The 15,896-nt window shown below is 42.5% G+C and overlaps 3 protein-coding genes across 7 annotated transcripts; 2 read left to right on the top strand and 1 right to left on the bottom strand.

Annotated features, from left to right (window-relative positions):
* Window positions 1–748: 748 nt before the first annotated feature.
* LOC115154217 (serine/threonine/tyrosine-interacting-like protein 1) lies at window positions 749–3,002 on the bottom strand. Its single transcript, XM_029700217.1, has 4 exons — window positions 2,775–3,002; window positions 2,287–2,407; window positions 2,067–2,128; window positions 749–1,023 (listed from the first exon to the last, which is right to left on the bottom strand). The coding sequence occupies exons 2-4, from the start codon at window positions 2,387–2,389 to the stop codon at window positions 832–834; spliced, it is 357 nt and encodes a 118-aa protein (XP_029556077.1). The 5' UTR covers window positions 2,390–2,407; window positions 2,775–3,002; the 3' UTR covers window positions 749–831.
* A 54-nt stretch (window positions 3,003–3,056) lies between these two features.
* LOC115154215 (proline-rich protein 11) lies at window positions 3,057–8,092 on the top strand. Of its 5 annotated transcripts, none has more exons than XM_029700212.1 (10): window positions 3,057–3,174; window positions 4,072–4,190; window positions 4,398–4,512; window positions 5,603–5,725; window positions 5,832–6,068; window positions 6,167–6,265; window positions 6,443–6,561; window positions 6,848–6,907; window positions 7,027–7,123; window positions 7,233–8,092. In XM_029700212.1, exons 1-10 carry the CDS (start codon window positions 3,160–3,162, stop codon window positions 7,299–7,301), a joined length of 1,053 nt encoding a protein of 350 aa, XP_029556072.1. In that variant the 5' UTR covers window positions 3,057–3,159; the 3' UTR covers window positions 7,302–8,092. The 5 variants fall into 5 exon arrangements, with proteins under 5 accessions (XP_029556072.1, XP_029556073.1, XP_029556074.1 ...); XM_029700213.1 differs by having other exon boundaries at window positions 5,835–6,068; XM_029700214.1 differs by lacking the exon at window positions 3,057–3,174 and adding an exon at window positions 3,238–3,332.
* A 186-nt stretch (window positions 8,093–8,278) lies between these two features.
* LOC115154214 (protein SMG8) lies at window positions 8,279–14,376 on the top strand. Its single transcript, XM_029700211.1, has 4 exons — window positions 8,279–9,888; window positions 10,057–10,202; window positions 12,639–13,538; window positions 13,854–14,376. The coding sequence occupies exons 1-4, from the start codon at window positions 8,370–8,372 to the stop codon at window positions 14,067–14,069; spliced, it is 2,781 nt and encodes a 926-aa protein (XP_029556071.1). The 5' UTR covers window positions 8,279–8,369; the 3' UTR covers window positions 14,070–14,376.
* The last annotated feature ends 1,520 nt before the right edge of the window (window positions 14,377–15,896 follow it).

Consider the following 15,896-nt stretch of genomic DNA (forward strand, 5'->3'; position numbering starts at 1 on the left):
TCACTGCTAGTGAGCATTTCTCCTTTGCCAAGATAATCCATCCACCTGACAGGTGTGGCATATTAAGAAGCTGATTAAACAGCATGACCATTACACAGGTGCACCTTGTGCTGGGGACAATAAAAGGCCACTCTAAAATGTGCCACAAATGTCTCAAGTTTTGAGGGAGCATGCAATTGGCATGCTGACTGCATGAATGTCCACCAGAGCTGTTGCCAGATAAATTAACATCAAATGATCTACCGTAAACCGCCTCCAACGTTGTTTTAGAGAATTTGGCAGTACGTCCAACCAGCCTCATACCACAGACCATGTGTAACCACACCAGCCCTGGAGCTCCACATCCGGCTTCTTCACCTGCAGGATCCTCTGGGACCAGCCACCGGGACAGCTGATGAAACTGAGGAGTATTTCTGTATGTAATAAAGCCCTTAAGAAAAACTCATTCTAATTGGCTGGGCCTGGCTCTCCAGTGGGTGGGCCAGGCTCCCAAGTGGGTGGGCCTATGCCCACCCAGGCCCACTCATGGCTGCGCCCCTGCCCAGTCATGTGAAATCCATAGATCAAGGCCTAATGAATTTATTTAAATTGACTGATTTCCTTATATGAACTGTAACTCAGCAAAATCTTTGAAATTGTTGCATGTTGCGTTTATATTTTTGTTCAGTATAAAAAGTGGAAGAAAATACATGCAGCCTACCAATGAAAACACATATCCTCTCAAAACTGGAGTACAGATCAGCATCCACTGAATCTGACACATTAATGTGAAGGATGGTGTGGTTTCCTTTTTCCAACCTAATTTCAAAGAAAAACATTTTATTGAAACAACTATTTAGGACATGCTCCTTTGACATGTAAATACGAGTCCTCACACACGTGACTAGTGTCTTCAGAGACATTAACAAGTGCGCTCAGTTTTAGGTCTTTTAGGACGTGGGGATTGATAGCCTGCTTGTAATCGCCTAAGTAGAGTTGACCTGACAAGAGCTCTACTGTATAAGGCCTCAAGCTCTCCAATTCCTACATTCACATGAATGAAACACACAGCAGGACAATCTATGCAAATCACCATTTTGAAAGACTTATCACCTGAGTATGTTTAGCAATTTCTCAACAGATTCTCGCAATATGAAGCAAATGTTTGGAGCAATGTAGGTGTTACCTTTATTGTGTGAAGGATGTTCTGTGTTCTAAAGAAAGGATTCAAAGCTGAGAACCTCCGATAGCCTCCTTTCAGAATCTGGACAGGATAGCGGTTTGATTTTGTCAGGGCCTCAGCGCATTCCATAGCCTCACCCACCCACCCACCCACCCACCCACCCACACACAACTATCTCCCTGATGGGATATCATGGATTTAATATCATTGTAAATCATTGGGGTGGCAGTTAGCCTAGTAGTTAGATCGTTGGACTAGTAACCCGAAAGGTTGCAAGATGAGGTAAAAATCTGTTGTTCTGCCCCTGAACAAGGCAGTTAACCCACTGTTCCTAGGCCGTCATTGAAAATAAGAATATGTTCTTAACTGACTTGCCTAGTTAAATAAAGGAAAAATAAAATTGACAAGCTGTCAAAGCTGTCAATTCAATTAAAAACAGTTGAGATTAATTTACTTCCGCCTCACACAGAGCTTCATTGAAACTAGTCAAACACATTAAAAAGTATTATTTTTCATTCATCAACCACAATATTCCTCATACACTCAGGCATAATGAATTTGCCTTTAGAGTCCTGTAGATGACATCTCAACTATTTTTTATTTTATTAAATTGAACCTTTATTTAACTAGGCAAGTAAGTCAGTTAAGAATAAATTCTTATTTACAATGATGGCCTACTGGGGAACAGTGGGGAATGACAGATTTTTACCTTGTCAGCTCACGGATTCGATCCAGGGATCTTTCGGTTACTGGCCCAATGCTCTAACCACTAGGATACCTGCCGCCTCCATTGAACATTGCAACTTATATTTCTAAATGGCAAAATAATTGAAGCAGAGTATTTTGAACCTAAGGTGGGATGAGCTATTTGGTACTGTGTTAATGACTGATTTGACACTCATACATATTTTGTATTTCTGGCAGAGATGATATGGCTGGCATTGTACTGTCCTTTAGCACGAGTATCTGCGGAAACGGCACAACCATTTTTCCACTTTTTATAAAAGGCAACTTTGATCGTATTGTTAGAGTGAATCTTAGAAATAAGTTGTGTTTATCAACACAATGGATTTGTTTAAATCGTGTTGAACCAATATGACAGTCAGACCCCACTGACCTCTTACCAATCAAACAGAGGTAGTTGAACTCTGGTAGTCTGGACAGGCGAGTGTACTGATTAAGAATGTTGTAAAGCTCAGGCACATCACAAAAGGTTGTTCCAGCCATTACAGGAAGCCTGACAACCTGAAAATAAAAAGTCAGTGTTTTCAAAAACCTGCATTGGACTACTAGCCTAGCTAGTTAGCTAACGTTAGCTTGCTAACATCATGCTTCAATACTAGCTAAGTTGTTTCAGGAACACAAATATTTGTTTTCTCAGGGTATCAACATCTTTCTGTAGCTAGTCGATTTTTTCAAACAAACATCAGATATGGTAGAGCACCCTAGATAGCTAGCTACCACAAAAAGGATTTGACCCTAGCCTAATGTCCATCTCTGCCCTTGACTGTGACGTTAGGTCTCTGCTAACAACACACATACTCTCATTCACTGATAATGCTAGTAACAAATATGCAGGCAGTTAACGTTACAGGTTAGGGCAGAAACTTACCTGGTTAGGGTGAAAATGACAAAACGACTTTTCCACTCAAGTTAACTAACCAAGGCACTTAGCGAGTTAGCTACAACATTTCTAATATATCTCTGAACTAACCACACAAAATGTAGAGGAAATTACACAGGTTTGTTTAGGTTTTGTTGCTAGGTAACACAATAACGGGCATTGCGTTTGGCTGGATAGTAATCATTTGTGATTGGTCATTCTATTTACTTCCGTATTCAGTAGCCTATCCACGTAAGTCTTCATCAAGCTGTGTGTAATACGTTTCCTGATTTGTTGAAGCGACTAGTAGTACATTTTGAAAATCCTTTTTGAGCAAAGAAAAGATTGTACAAATATTTGTTTTTAATCATCTAGCTAGTTTGAATACGTTTTTATGGCTGGATCATGGGTATGTAACGTCAGTTATAAGTTTCACTAACTTGCATGAATAGGTTAAAAAAACAGAGAAAGCTGGACTAAGCTAGCGCCACGAATACAAATGTGTGTTAACGTCTATGGTCGGACGGTGTTAGGTAGCTAGCAGGCTGTTTTGCAAAAGCGTTGCTGGTAGGCAAAACCTATCTTGTTCATGCATTCGCTTGGCTATTGAAGCAGTAACGTTATGCGTTGGCAGTTTATATACATTCTTTAAAACAGAGTTTGTAGACCGTATCTAGCTAGGTATGAAAAAACAGGAAGTCCAGCCTGTTTGTAACTTTAATTGGCATTTAGCTAGCTGCAATGACAATGAAGATATTAAATGATTGGACATAGGCCAGGGGTGTTAAATTCATTTTGCCCGAGGGCCGCATTCGGTTTTCAACTAAAATTTGTTATTTTTCCTCACCCTCAACATTTGCAAAAAAAAAAAAAGTCCTCTTCCGATGCTCCCTGACTGTCTATCTTTCATTTTGGTGATTTTATCATTTATAGTTTACACAGTTCGATTTGGTTTTAGTCATTTGAAGGTATATTCAATCCTCCCCTTTAGTTATTATTATAACCCCCACCCCCTTTAATTATTATTTATGTTTTACTCAACCCAACCGCGGGCTGGATTGGACCCTCTCGCAGGCCATATGTTTGACACACCTGACCTATGCTATGGGCTGCCAATAGAAAACATGGCTGGCTAATTTGTCAAATTGGATATTGCCCAATTACCATTGCAGCCAAAACATTAAAATGTGTGTGTGAGAGAGAGTGAGTTTGAATGTAAGTCTGGTGTGTAAATAACTAACTTGTCCATTAACCCATACATATTTTGAAATGTAACTGAATCTGACTCTTTTCACTGTGCCTTTAGGGACCAAGCAAAGCCTTCCTGCAACGCAAGAAGAAGAGGGCCAGCAGCAGACGCTGGGCTGTTATGAGTAAAAGGCTCCAAGAAACACCTAAGCCCATCATCACACCTGCAATCACACAGTGAGTCAATCTATGGCTGTCATCACTGCAACATTGTTGTTGTTGACTGACAACCCTTATTAGTCTAGCCTACTGACAGTTGTCCTTCTATTGTTGCCTACAATGTCAACATGAATCTATGGATGGCTGAATGATCATGCACAGGAGGGAGGCCAACCCTTTCCTCAACTCTCTTAACACTTATTATTCTGTGTGTATTTTCTTTAGACTTGGAAATTGTGACCCAATCACCCAAACCAGTCCAGTTCTTTTGCTAGGTGTCAGAGGGTTGCTGCTGGCATTTGGAAGGGTATGCCAAATCTGGAGGAACTGCCTGAGCCAGGTAGGTTTCTACAGCATGGCTATGTTTGTAACAGGGCTGTTTTGGTTGAGGGAAATGTTATGTTAGATTTCATTCCCAAACACTTGCCTATATGATTCACTCTATATGTCAGTGACCACATTTCCATCCACAGGTTTTATGCGAGTAAAGTCATACTGTGTTAAAAAAAACAACATTTTTAAATCACAACAGCTGTGATGGAAACAGGAAGTTTCGGTAAAATTGTATATATGCCGACAGATAATTTGTTCGTTCGACATGGTGGGATCTTTTGTGTTTGTAAAATTAATTATGTGAGAAATTGCGGCGGAAGTGTTTTTTATGCGCATCATATCACAAGTTAGTAAACTTGGAGTCACGTGATGATATGGTATGTGATCCTCCCACTATGATTTGGGGAAACCATGTAGTTTTAGGCTACAGATGAAATAATTTATGATTAACTTCACAGGGTGGTGAAAGTGCACAGTGATCTTGATTCTCCTTTCCAATAAATATCGAGGATCCTATTCTGGTGACATGATGATCGATGCTTGACTGCCGTTTGACAAATATAAATCTTCTTACTCTTATCCATAATAATCTTATCATACCCGCACAGCCTAACCGCACTATATCTGCGAGCTCTTGGCTAGAGCGCACGTGCCAAGACCAGAGTAAGCACATTTGCTATTTAACGCAACTATCTGTAGAGTTGAAAATGCAATGGAAACACATTGAACTTTCGATTTTTATTCGGTACATGAAATCTTAAGCGGAAAAGTAAATTTTGTGGGCACTGCGTCATCACTCACTGATTTTTATCCGCACTAAGTCAGTTTGGTGGAGAAACTCCACTGCTGGGAAAATGCGCATATTTTATTTATGCAGATTTCAGAATATTCGCATGAAAATCTGTTACCAATGGCGACGGTGCATAAAGATGGAGGAATTCAGATATTACGTCATTGTAACGTAAAGAAATGTACGGCGAACTTAGCAAACAAGGCATTTATGGTGAGTACATGGGGGCTGCCGTCTTTATGCACCTTCGCCATTAGATGGAAACCTTGCTACTGACCCAATTTCTACTTCCATCTATCTATTGCAGTCATTTGCTGGATTCTTGAAAACATTTTTCTTCTGGCGGGGGTATGCCAAACAATTAGAGACCCTCCAGAATCAAATGGCTGAGCTGCAGAGGGAGATGGATGCCTTGCATTCTGCTCTTCAGGTGAGACGACAACAATTACACTCAACTGAATGTACCTTATGGTGTGATCATGATGTGACAAACAGCCACATGCAGTACTACGTCACTAAAGCCTGTCTTATTTCAGCAGAGGGGTAACACTGCATGCCACTGCCATGGGACTGTGGCTGGTGGTTTAGTCCGTCCAATGTTCCCTACTCCTCCCCCTCTTCCGTTGGGCTGTGGGTCCAGTGTAGACCCTCTCCCTGCTCTCACACCATCAGTCCCAGCCCCACCACCTCCACCACCACCACCTCCTCCCCCATCTACCACTTTTCTGCAACCCTACATCCCTAAAAAAAGAGTGGCCTCCAATGCTCAACAGGTAAGAACTTAACTCACCGTTCATTCTTTTTAATTTGGTGGTCATAGATCGATTTCAGTCTCATCTCTCTTATGATCTGACCTCTGTCTGTCACTTAGAGCTCCAAGGAGAAGCAGGACATACTGGTGGCTGTGACCCTCAAGGATTTACAGACTGTTAAACTGAGAAAGGTCGTTGTCAGCAGTGTGAAATCAAAGGTAAGCAAGGCATATCCTTAGCCTACTCAAAGTAATGAGTGCTTCCACCTGTCTAAAATGTAAGATCCACAGAACACTCCCACATAGCATGCAGTATTGTGCCTGCTTCTCTTGCATTTCCAGCATAAACGTGTGCAACAAGGCCATTGTATGACAATGGGTCTGTCTCTATTTCAGAGGACTCCAGAGAAGATACGTACCCCTCTGGTCACTGTGGCAGATCTGCAGAATGTCCGTCTGAAACGATCCCACTGCCAACTGCTCCCTAAGCTCCCCAAATGCCTTAGCGCTGGCAGGTAAACCTATCCCCTATTTCTTAATCTGCTGCCATTGTTTTGTGACCAGGAGATTATCAGTGTTCTCCATCATGGTCCTGGGGATCCACCACATGTTGTGCAGGATTTTGTTCCAGGCCAATACTGATAATAATTTGAATCATGTTTTTCAGTGTTTATCAGGCCTGGAACAAAAGCCTGCACACCTGGACGAGAATTGAAGAACAGCTTATGAAATATTTTGTTTTCTTTATTGGATTTATGTTGTCTTACTGTGGAGATGATCAAATGTTATTTCCCACTCTAGAACACCTTCTAAAAATCCCATGAGTTTGCGTACACAGCTGAAGAGGGTTCAAATCAATAGGTAATGCGTTTCAACACTCAAGTGCTTTATTCTGGGGTTCTTGTGTTACCTGAAAATAGGAAGTCAAAGGACTATAATCAAGTGAGAGCTCAGTCTGACTTTTTCTCTCTACTCTTTAGGAGTCCTGGTGGTACTCCTCTGTTTGACAAGGAGAATATGGAGTTAGGCACTGGCCTCACCCCCATCATGACTCAGGCTCTGCAACGCAAGTTCCAGGTAGGTCACTCACTCCGCTCGGGGCACCACAACTTTACAGAACCCATGTGCATGAATGTATGGTCATAAAGGTGTGTCCCCTTTTTCACCACTTTTGTTATTCCCTCAGAGTGCCTTACCACGAGGACCGTCTCCAAAGGCAAAGAATTGCAATGGAAGCTTTGATAATCAAAACTGAGACATTTGTTGATAAATACACAGATGTTGATCCAGACGAGTTGAAATTTAACAGTGAAAAGCAGCTGGTCTGATTTAAAAAAAAGTGAGTGTTGTATGCGGATGGTATGCAAGCTATGGATGTAACTATTGGCGCAATGCACATTTACTAGCGCATTCTGCTTTCCACTGCTGAATGGGTTACTGCTTTCCTTTGCTGGATGGGTTACATAATGCTTTCCATTGCTGAATGGTTTATTAAGTGCTAGGGAGGTTGAGGATGAAAAGAGGAAACACTTGTGTCTTGAACCACTTTTAAAATGAACATCAATTCTGAAAGCAAGCAGTTTCTGTGAAAGCTGCTTTTACAGAACAGTCCTGTTAATTCATTGAATGATAGATGAGGACTTGCCTTAACTGCCCCTCTGTATCAGACATAGGATTGGTCAATCCCGACACTGGTTCTTGGAACAGTGACATCAAGGAGGATGGTAAGTGAGACATACTGAGATTTAAAAGGCAGTAGTTGAGATACTCTGTACATGTTGAGGAAACTCAATCTATGACGAGTTACTTCAACTGAGTGAGATGCATCACATGTTTTTAATGTGGGTTCAGTTAGTTGTCATTTTATGAGGAAGTAAATGTATCTGAGGGACTTTGTTTGGAAATTGCTCATTGACTAGAGACCCAATATGTTTGTGCCCCTATATTGTGTTTTGATCTTTGTTTATGTAACTTTTTTCTAAAATCTTATATTGCATGATATTTTAATTTGCTACTGTAACCAAATAAAATGTATTACATTTTTAACGTTTTTGTTTAAGATTGTATTTTTACCAATATTATGCTTATAAGAATACAATTACATTTGTGAATTCCTAGACATGTTTTAAGTATTATTATAAAACCTTTTGACACAATTTCGGTATCCATAAAAGACGATACATTTACCTGTTTTGGTTGCGGGATTTTTAAAAGGGGACACAGAAATGTCCCTTGTTTCTACACGGAACATTTTACTTGTGTTTACGGAAAGTGGCCTTGTGCGCATATATTTATCTTCCCCATACTGATTTGTCCGGAAGAAATGGCGTTGCCCATGAGTTTGGGATTGCTCCTAGAATCAGAAGTAATAGAGGATCCATTGTATAAAGACGAAGGTCTCTGTGTACTTGGTATAATCGGTAAGACTGCGATGCAACCCGGATCGCCAAAAGAGTTTCTAATCAACACGCTCGCGGACAAGCACATCTATCATCTCTTCGGACTGGATGAGACCGACAATCAGAACAGTGGAGGCTTGATTCAGGCGTACTACAGCCAAGAAAACCGCGTATTGTATCTGGTGCTTACTTCAGTTTGTGACAACAGACAGCTTTTGCGGGCGTGTGAGTCTTTGAGTGCGGGCATCGGACACTCCGAGGCGCATGAATCGTGGAAAGGGGCGGATAAACAGCATTGTTTAGCATTGCTCTATCTCTTTTCCTTGTGCCATGTCCTGCTACTGGTCCATCCTACATGCTGTTTTGATGTCACCTATGACAGATTGTTCCGTGCGGTGGATGCACTTCGTCAGAAAACTCTGCCACTACTACGTGCTGCCATTAAGGATTCCAACATATCCAAAGAATGGAAGGTGAACTGCCGCCCCTGTCCCCCACGCCTCCTATTTGTATTCCAGATGAATGGAACCCTGAGAAGCTGTGGTGGAACTGGTTCAGATCCTTCTGGGGGAAATGCTGACAAGCCCAAGAAACCCTCTCCACGAAGACGCCTACAGCATGCATTGGAGGACCAGGTATATCGCATTTTCCGGAAAAGTCGGGTCCTCACCAACCAGAGCAGTAATTGCTTGTTCACTGTCCCTGCTAACCAGGCGTTTGTGTATGTGGTGCCAGGGCCAGAGGAGGACCCAGTAGCAGCCGTGCTGGGGCAGCTGCGCTCCAACTGCGCCCTGCGGGAAAATGACACCAACACCGCAGTATCTGGACCCAGGCGCTATCAACAAATGCGTCACTCTGCTAGACATCCATCCTTCAATGTAGAAAGCAGCAGCCTCTCAGGGGGGCAACTAGTGGACTGTAGTCTGAAGGAGTTCCTTTGGCAGCATGTCGAACTGGTGTTGACCAAGAAAGGCTTTGACGACAGCGTCGGTCGCAATCCACAGCCTTCCCATTTTGAGCTTCCAACGTACTCCAAGTGGGCCCAAGTGGCCTACAGGCTGCATCAGGTTATGATAGCCAACACAGATGAGGAAAGTGCTGAGCTATCCGTCGAAGTGCAGAGTCAGCTTAAAGTGTTGGAGGGTTTCCTGGACGCGGATGCCAAGTTCTCTGAGAACCGCTGTCAGAAAGCCCTGCCGCTGGCACATAGCACCTACCAGTCCAACCTTCCCCATAACTATACCACCACGGTGCACAAAAACCAACTGACACAAGCACTTCGGGTCTATAGTCAGCATGCACGTGGCGTAGCTTTTCAGCGCTACGCCTTGCAGTTGCACGAGGACTGCTACAAGTTCTGGAGTAATGGGCATCAGCTATGTGAAGAGCGCAGTCTGACGGACCAACACTGTGTGCACAAGTTTCACCTGCTGCCTCGGCCAGGTAAAGCCTCAATCACTACCATACAGAAAATTAGAAAGTATAGTATTTTCCATATTTAAAACTCATAACAGGTATCAACTTAGTTTGTAAATCGGTGTATCTCAGAATATCAATTTTGAAATATATTGTTATTATGGCTAACTGTCTTCTATGCTACTGTATCTGCAGGTGAGAAGCCAGAGATGGACCACAACCCGCCCATCCTCAACCACAACAGCAGGGGGCGTTCCACTGGCTCGTGTAACTGTGGCCGGAAGCAAGCCCCTCGTGAGGACCCCTTTGCCATACAAGCTGCCAACTATGACTTCTACCAAGTTAGTATCTATCATTTTTTTATGCAGAACTTTCTAAAGCGGTATCCACACCCATTGGATTTAGTGAACGTAATAAAGTGGCCATTTCCAGAAAAGCCAAAGGCTGGGCCTAAAATAGTGTGAGATCATATAAAACATTTAGTAGTGATTCCTATGTGGGGGAAGAAAAAAAATGGAACAAATTAGTTGGTCTGGTGTGTGTAACGTGGAGCATCCAGACGCTGCACTTGATGCATTTATGACATTGTTTCTTCCCGTTATTGATAAGCCTGGACTTATTAAGAAACTGACTGTTTGAATTGATGAGGAATTGGAAAACTGTATGGTTGAGAGAGGAAGCAAAAGGAGTGGCTAATAAGTCTAGCTGCATATCTGATTGGCAAACTCACTGTAAATTGAGAAATTGTGACTGAACAAAAAGAAACTACAAAACTAAGACAAATAATATAAAGTATGATGGAAAAAAGCTTTGGAGTACATTAAATTATGGACAGAAAGACTAATTCATCTCCACATTTTATTGAAACAGAAGGCTCAGTCATCACAAAACCTTTTGATATTGGCAATTATTTTAATGACTATTTAATTGCCAAAGTGGGCAAACTCAGGCGTGAAATGCCAACAACAAACTGTGAGACATCATATTCATGCATAAAAAAATGTAATAATTAAAGGAAAGCATTGTAATTTAGAATTCTGTAAATATAGTGTGGGGAAAGTATTGTTGTCCATCAGTAATGACAAACCACCTGGTATTGACATCTTAGATGGAAAGCTACTGACAATGTTAGAGGACTATATTGTCACTCCACATTTTGTTACAGCCCTATTCTAAAATTAATTATTTTTCCCCCTCATCAATCTACACACAATACCCCATGATGACATACTGAAAACAGGTTTTTAGAAATTTCGGCAAATGTATTTACATGTTGTTTTTTTTAAGTATTCAGACCCTTTGCTATGAGACTCGAAATTGAGCTTTGGTGCATCCTATTTCCATTGATCATCCTTGATGTTTTTACAATTTGATTGGAGTCCATCTGTGTTAAATTCAATTTATTGGACATGATTTGTAAAGGCACACACCTGTCTATAAGATCCCACAGTTGGCAGTGCATGTCAGAGCAAAAACTAAGCCATGAGGTCGAAGGAATTGTCCGTAGACAGGATTGTGTCGAGGCGCAGATCTGGGGAAGGGTACCAAAACATTTCTGCAGCATTGAAGGTCCAAGAAGTTTGGAACCACCCAGACTCTTCCTAGAGCTGGCCGTCCGGCCAAACTGAGCAATCGGAGAAAAAGGTGACCAAGAACATATGGAGACAGGTGTGTGCCTTTCCAAATCCTGTCCAAACAATTGAATTTACCATCGGTGGACTCTAATCAAGTTGTAGAAACATCTCAAGGATGATCAATGGAAACATGATGCACCTCAGCTCAATTTTGAGTCTCATAGCAAAGGGTCTGAATACTCATGAAAATAAGGTATTTCTGTTTTTTATATTTAATACATTTGCAAAAAAATCAAACAGTTTTTGCTTTGTCATTATGGGGTGTTGTGTGTAGATTGAGGGGAAAAATATACATAATCCATTTTAGAACAAGGCTATTGCGTAACAAAATGTGGAAACGGTGAAGGGGTCTGAATACTTTCCGAATGCACTGTATGTGTATGTACTGTTGCGTGTCAGCAATGTGTGTAACTGTCATAAGAACCATTCTTTTGTTTGTAGTTCAGTCCTTGAGCTGTTCTTGTCTATCACTGTTCTGTATTATGTTGTGTTTTGTGTGGACCCCAGGAAGAGTAGCTGCTGCTTCAGTAATGGGGATTGGATTAAAATACTAAAGTACTATATCCACCAACAGATCTCTGCAGACAGCCTGGTCTCATAGACTAGACGTAACATACTAAATATAAGACCGGGACTCTCAAATTAGTATGATATGTTACGTTTGGTATGGTTATATGAGCCAGATGGTTACTTAAGGAAAAAACGAAAGTAAGGTGGTTGGTCATGGGTGTACATATAACGCGAATGTCTAGCAAACCAAAGGTTGTGAGTTCAAATCTCATTATACAACGCTAGCATTTTAGCTAATTACCAACTTTTCAACTACTTGACACCTACTTAGCGTGTTGGCTAACCCTTAACCCTAGCCTAGCTAACGTTAGCCAGCTAGCTACCGTTAGCCACCTAGCTAGAATTCCTAACATATGTTTTTAAATTCGTCACATATTGTACATTTCCCAATTTTTTTTACATATAATATTAATTATTTCTATCATAAGAAATGAGCGATGGACATCCAAATTAGTACATACCATACGAAACCTAACAATTCATACTAAATGGAGTGTCGCCGATTTTACGTACCAGCATAACCCCCAACTGTACCTTAGTCTTTTCACTTTATCTCACCCTGTTGCCCTGTAGATGCTTGAAGAGAAATGCTGCGGAATGCTGGAGAGGATCGACTTTCCTGTTTTCCAGCCGAGCACCCCAGACCCAGCCCCGGCCTGCGAAGAAGCACCCAGGTCCCCTGAGGTGGCAGCCCCAGTCCTATCGTCAGGGTCAGAGCCATCAGAGGCGGAGAAGCTGAAGGAGAGTATACCAGCATCCCACACCCCTGGGGAGAGCACCAGCCTCAGCCTGGCCCTCAGCCTGGGTCAGTCCACTGACAGCCTGGGGCCCTATGGAGACGGAGGGGGAGGCGAGGGCCAGGAGAAGAGGCCCGGCCTGGTAAACCGCCAGGCCTCCACCGTGGAGTACCTCCCAGGCATGCTCCACTCAGGCTGCCCCAAAGGCCTGCTGCCCAAGTTCTCTAGCTGGTCACTGGTCAAGCTGGGCCCCGCCAAGGCCTACAACCCCCACACTGGCCTGGAGCAGCCGGGCTTCCTGCCTGGCTCCTCCTTCCTCCTGCCCTGGGACGTAGTGATTCGCTCCCGCTCCGAAGATGAAGTGGGCCTAAATGAGACCCTGGATGGGGGACCCTCTTCCTGGCCAGCCCCCAACAAAGCCCTAGTGGGAAAGCGGGGGAGCGCAGGGGGCCTTGGTAGGGGACGCAGGCGAGATGACGTGGCCCGGGCCTTCGTGGGCTTTGAGTACGAGGACAGTAGGGGCCGGCGTTTCCTTAGCTCAGGGCCTGATAAAGTGGTGAAGGTGCTGGGGCCAGGAGGGGCAAAAGAGCCGGCCACCAGGGCCCTGAACACAGACATGCCCCTGTACATCCCTTCTCCAGCCCAGGGGCGCGGCTTGAAGCACCACTATGCCCAGCTGGCGCGTCTCTACATTGTTGTACCTGACGCCCACCTGGAGATAACGCTTAACCCACAGGTACACTTGCCTGGCCTTCATTTACCTGTCAACTGGTGTTTGTCACAAGTGAATTATTATCATGTTTTCCTCATCTATAAGTAAATTCCTCACTTCTCATGTTTTCCTGGTGACAAACACCAGTTATGCTAAACTCTCAATGCAGTTAGAACTGGACTCATTTTGAGTTGTTAGTATAGAGTAACAGGCTGTGTTAGTGTAGTAACAGGCTGTGTCGACTGGAGATTTTTTGTTGTTGCAAATAGTCCCTTTGTTGATTGAGATGTAATGCTTGATTAATGTTGACTGTAAAACACTGCCCCTTTTTCTTCTTAGGTCCAACTGGGCTCTCCTCCCTGTTCAGTGTTCCATCCAGAGCAGACGGAGCTGGTGCTGCCCCCTGATGGCCTGTGGGTCCTACGTTTCCCCTACTCCTACGTCACAGACCGTGGCCCATGTTACCCACCTAAAGACAACCAGCCCCTGGCCAACTACAAGGTCCTCAGAGGCATCTTGCGTGCCAACACTGCCAGCCCCCTTCCACCACAGTAACCCCCACTCATAACATTGCACCGCAAAGTGTCTCTCACTTACTTGCAAGGTTATTGTAAAAATGACTGTGTTGGTTGGACCGTGACCTCTTGCCTGGTGTTTTTATCCCCTAACAAATTATTTTGAGTCAAATGGAATTGGACTGGATTAGTTTATTATGAATGGCAATCTATTAAAATAAAAAAGTGTTGGTCTGCGCACAACTGCATCTCCACTTGGATATATTCAAATTGAAGATATTGCTCTCTCTGCTCTGTTGTTCATGTAAACCGTCTATTAAGGAGAGAATAAATGGCATCTTATGGATGATCTTGTTTGTTGGCTTTATTCACTGTTATTGTGCACACTCAATCCAGCCTGTATAGAGGCTTATTTTGAGTTTGACTTTAGTATGATCATTATTCAGACAACCATTGCTCGCCTGAGGTAGAGTAGCTCATGATAAGCTGTAGACCACACTATCTACCTAGAAAGTTTTCATCTGTATTTTTCGTAGCTATTTACATACCACCAGACTGAGGCTGGCACTAAGACAGCATTGAAAGAGCTGTAACCAAGAAAACGCTCACCCGGAGGCGGCGCTCCTAGTAGCCGGGGACTTTAATGCAGGGAAACTTAAATCCGTTTTACCAAATTTCTATCCGCGTGTTAAATGTGCAACCAGAGGGGGAAAAAATTCTAGACCACCTTTACTCCACACACAGAGACGTGTACAAAGCGTTCCCTCGCCCTCCATTTGGCAAATCTGACCATAACTCTATCCTCCTGATTCCTGCTTACAAGCAAAAATTAAAGCAGGAAGCACCATTGACTCGGTCTATAAAAAAGTGGTCAGATGAAGCAGATGCTAAACTACAGGACTGTTTTGCTTGCACAGACTGGAATATGTTCCGGGATTCTTCCGGTGGCATTGAAGAGTACGCCACATCAGTCATTGGCTTCATCAATAAGTGCACCGATCGTCCCCAAAGTGACCGTACGTACATACTAGAGGTTGACCGATTTTAAGATTTTTCAACGCCGATCCCGATTATTGGAGGACCAAAAAAAGCTGATACCAATTCATCGGCTGATTATTATATATATTTGTAATAAATAACAATTACAACAATACTGAATGAACAATGAACTTTTATTTTAACTTAATATAATACATAAAATCAATTTAGTCTCAAATAAATAATGAAACACGTTCAATTTGGTTTAAATAATGCAAAAAGACAGTGTTGGAGAAGTAAACGTGAAATATGTGCCATGTAAAAAAGCTACTGTTTAAGAACATGAGAACATATGAAAGCCAGTGGTTCCTTTTAACACGAGTCTTCAATATTCCCAGTTAAGAAGTTTTAGGTTGTAGTTATTATAGGAATTATAGGACTATTTCTCTCTATACCATTTGTATTTCATATACCTTTGACTATTGGATGTTCTTATAGGCACTTTAGTATTGCCAGCCTAATCTCGGGAGTTGATAGTCTTGAAGTCATAAACAGCATTGCTAAGAGCTGCTGTTTGAATGAATGCTTACAAGCCTGCTGCTGCCTACCACCACTCAGTCAGACATCCCTACCAAATATCAAATCATATACTTAATTATAATATACTGCTCAAAAAAAATAAAGGGAACACTTAAACAACACAATGTGACTCCAAGTCAATCACACTTCTGTGAAATCAAACTGTCCACTTAGGAAGCAACACTGATTGACAATACATTTCACATGCTGTTGTGCAAATGGAATAGACAACAGGTGGAAATTATAGGCAATTAGCAAAAAAAAAACAAAGGAGTGGTTCTGCAGGTGGTGACCACAGACCACTTCTCAG

The sequence above is a fragment of the Salmo trutta genome, chromosome 19, assembly GCF_901001165.1.
Source record: "Salmo trutta chromosome 19, fSalTru1.1, whole genome shotgun sequence".
Lineage (NCBI taxonomy): Eukaryota > Metazoa > Chordata > Actinopteri > Salmoniformes > Salmonidae > Salmo > Salmo trutta.

Coding starts and splice junctions, on each gene's coding strand:
- LOC115154214 (XM_029700211.1), top strand. CDS start 8,370: ATGGCGTTGCCCATGAGTTTGGGATTGCTCCTAGAATCAGAAGTAATA. Junction 10,203..12,638: donor CCAACTATGACTTCTACCAA/GTTAGTATCTAT, acceptor GTTGCCCTGTAG/ATGCTTGAAGAGAAATGCTG. Junction 13,539..13,853: donor AGATAACGCTTAACCCACAG/GTACACTTGCCT, acceptor TTTTCTTCTTAG/GTCCAACTGGGCTCTCCTCC.
- LOC115154215 (XM_029700212.1), top strand. Junction 4,513..5,602: donor GGAGGAACTGCCTGAGCCAG/GTAGGTTTCTAC, acceptor TATCTATTGCAG/TCATTTGCTGGATTCTTGAA. Junction 7,124..7,232: donor CTCTGCAACGCAAGTTCCAG/GTAGGTCACTCA, acceptor TTATTCCCTCAG/AGTGCCTTACCACGAGGACC.
- LOC115154217 (XM_029700217.1), bottom strand. CDS start 2,389: ATGGCTGGAACAACCTTTTGTGATGTGCCTGAGCTTTACAACATTCTT. Junction 2,129..2,286: donor CAACTACCTCTGTTTGATTG/GTAAGAGGTCAG, acceptor CCGTTTCCGCAG/ATACTCGTGCTAAAGGACAG. Junction 1,024..2,066: donor CTGCCAGAAATACAAAATAT/GTATGAGTGTCA, acceptor ATGTGAATGTAG/GAATTGGAGAGCTTGAGGCC.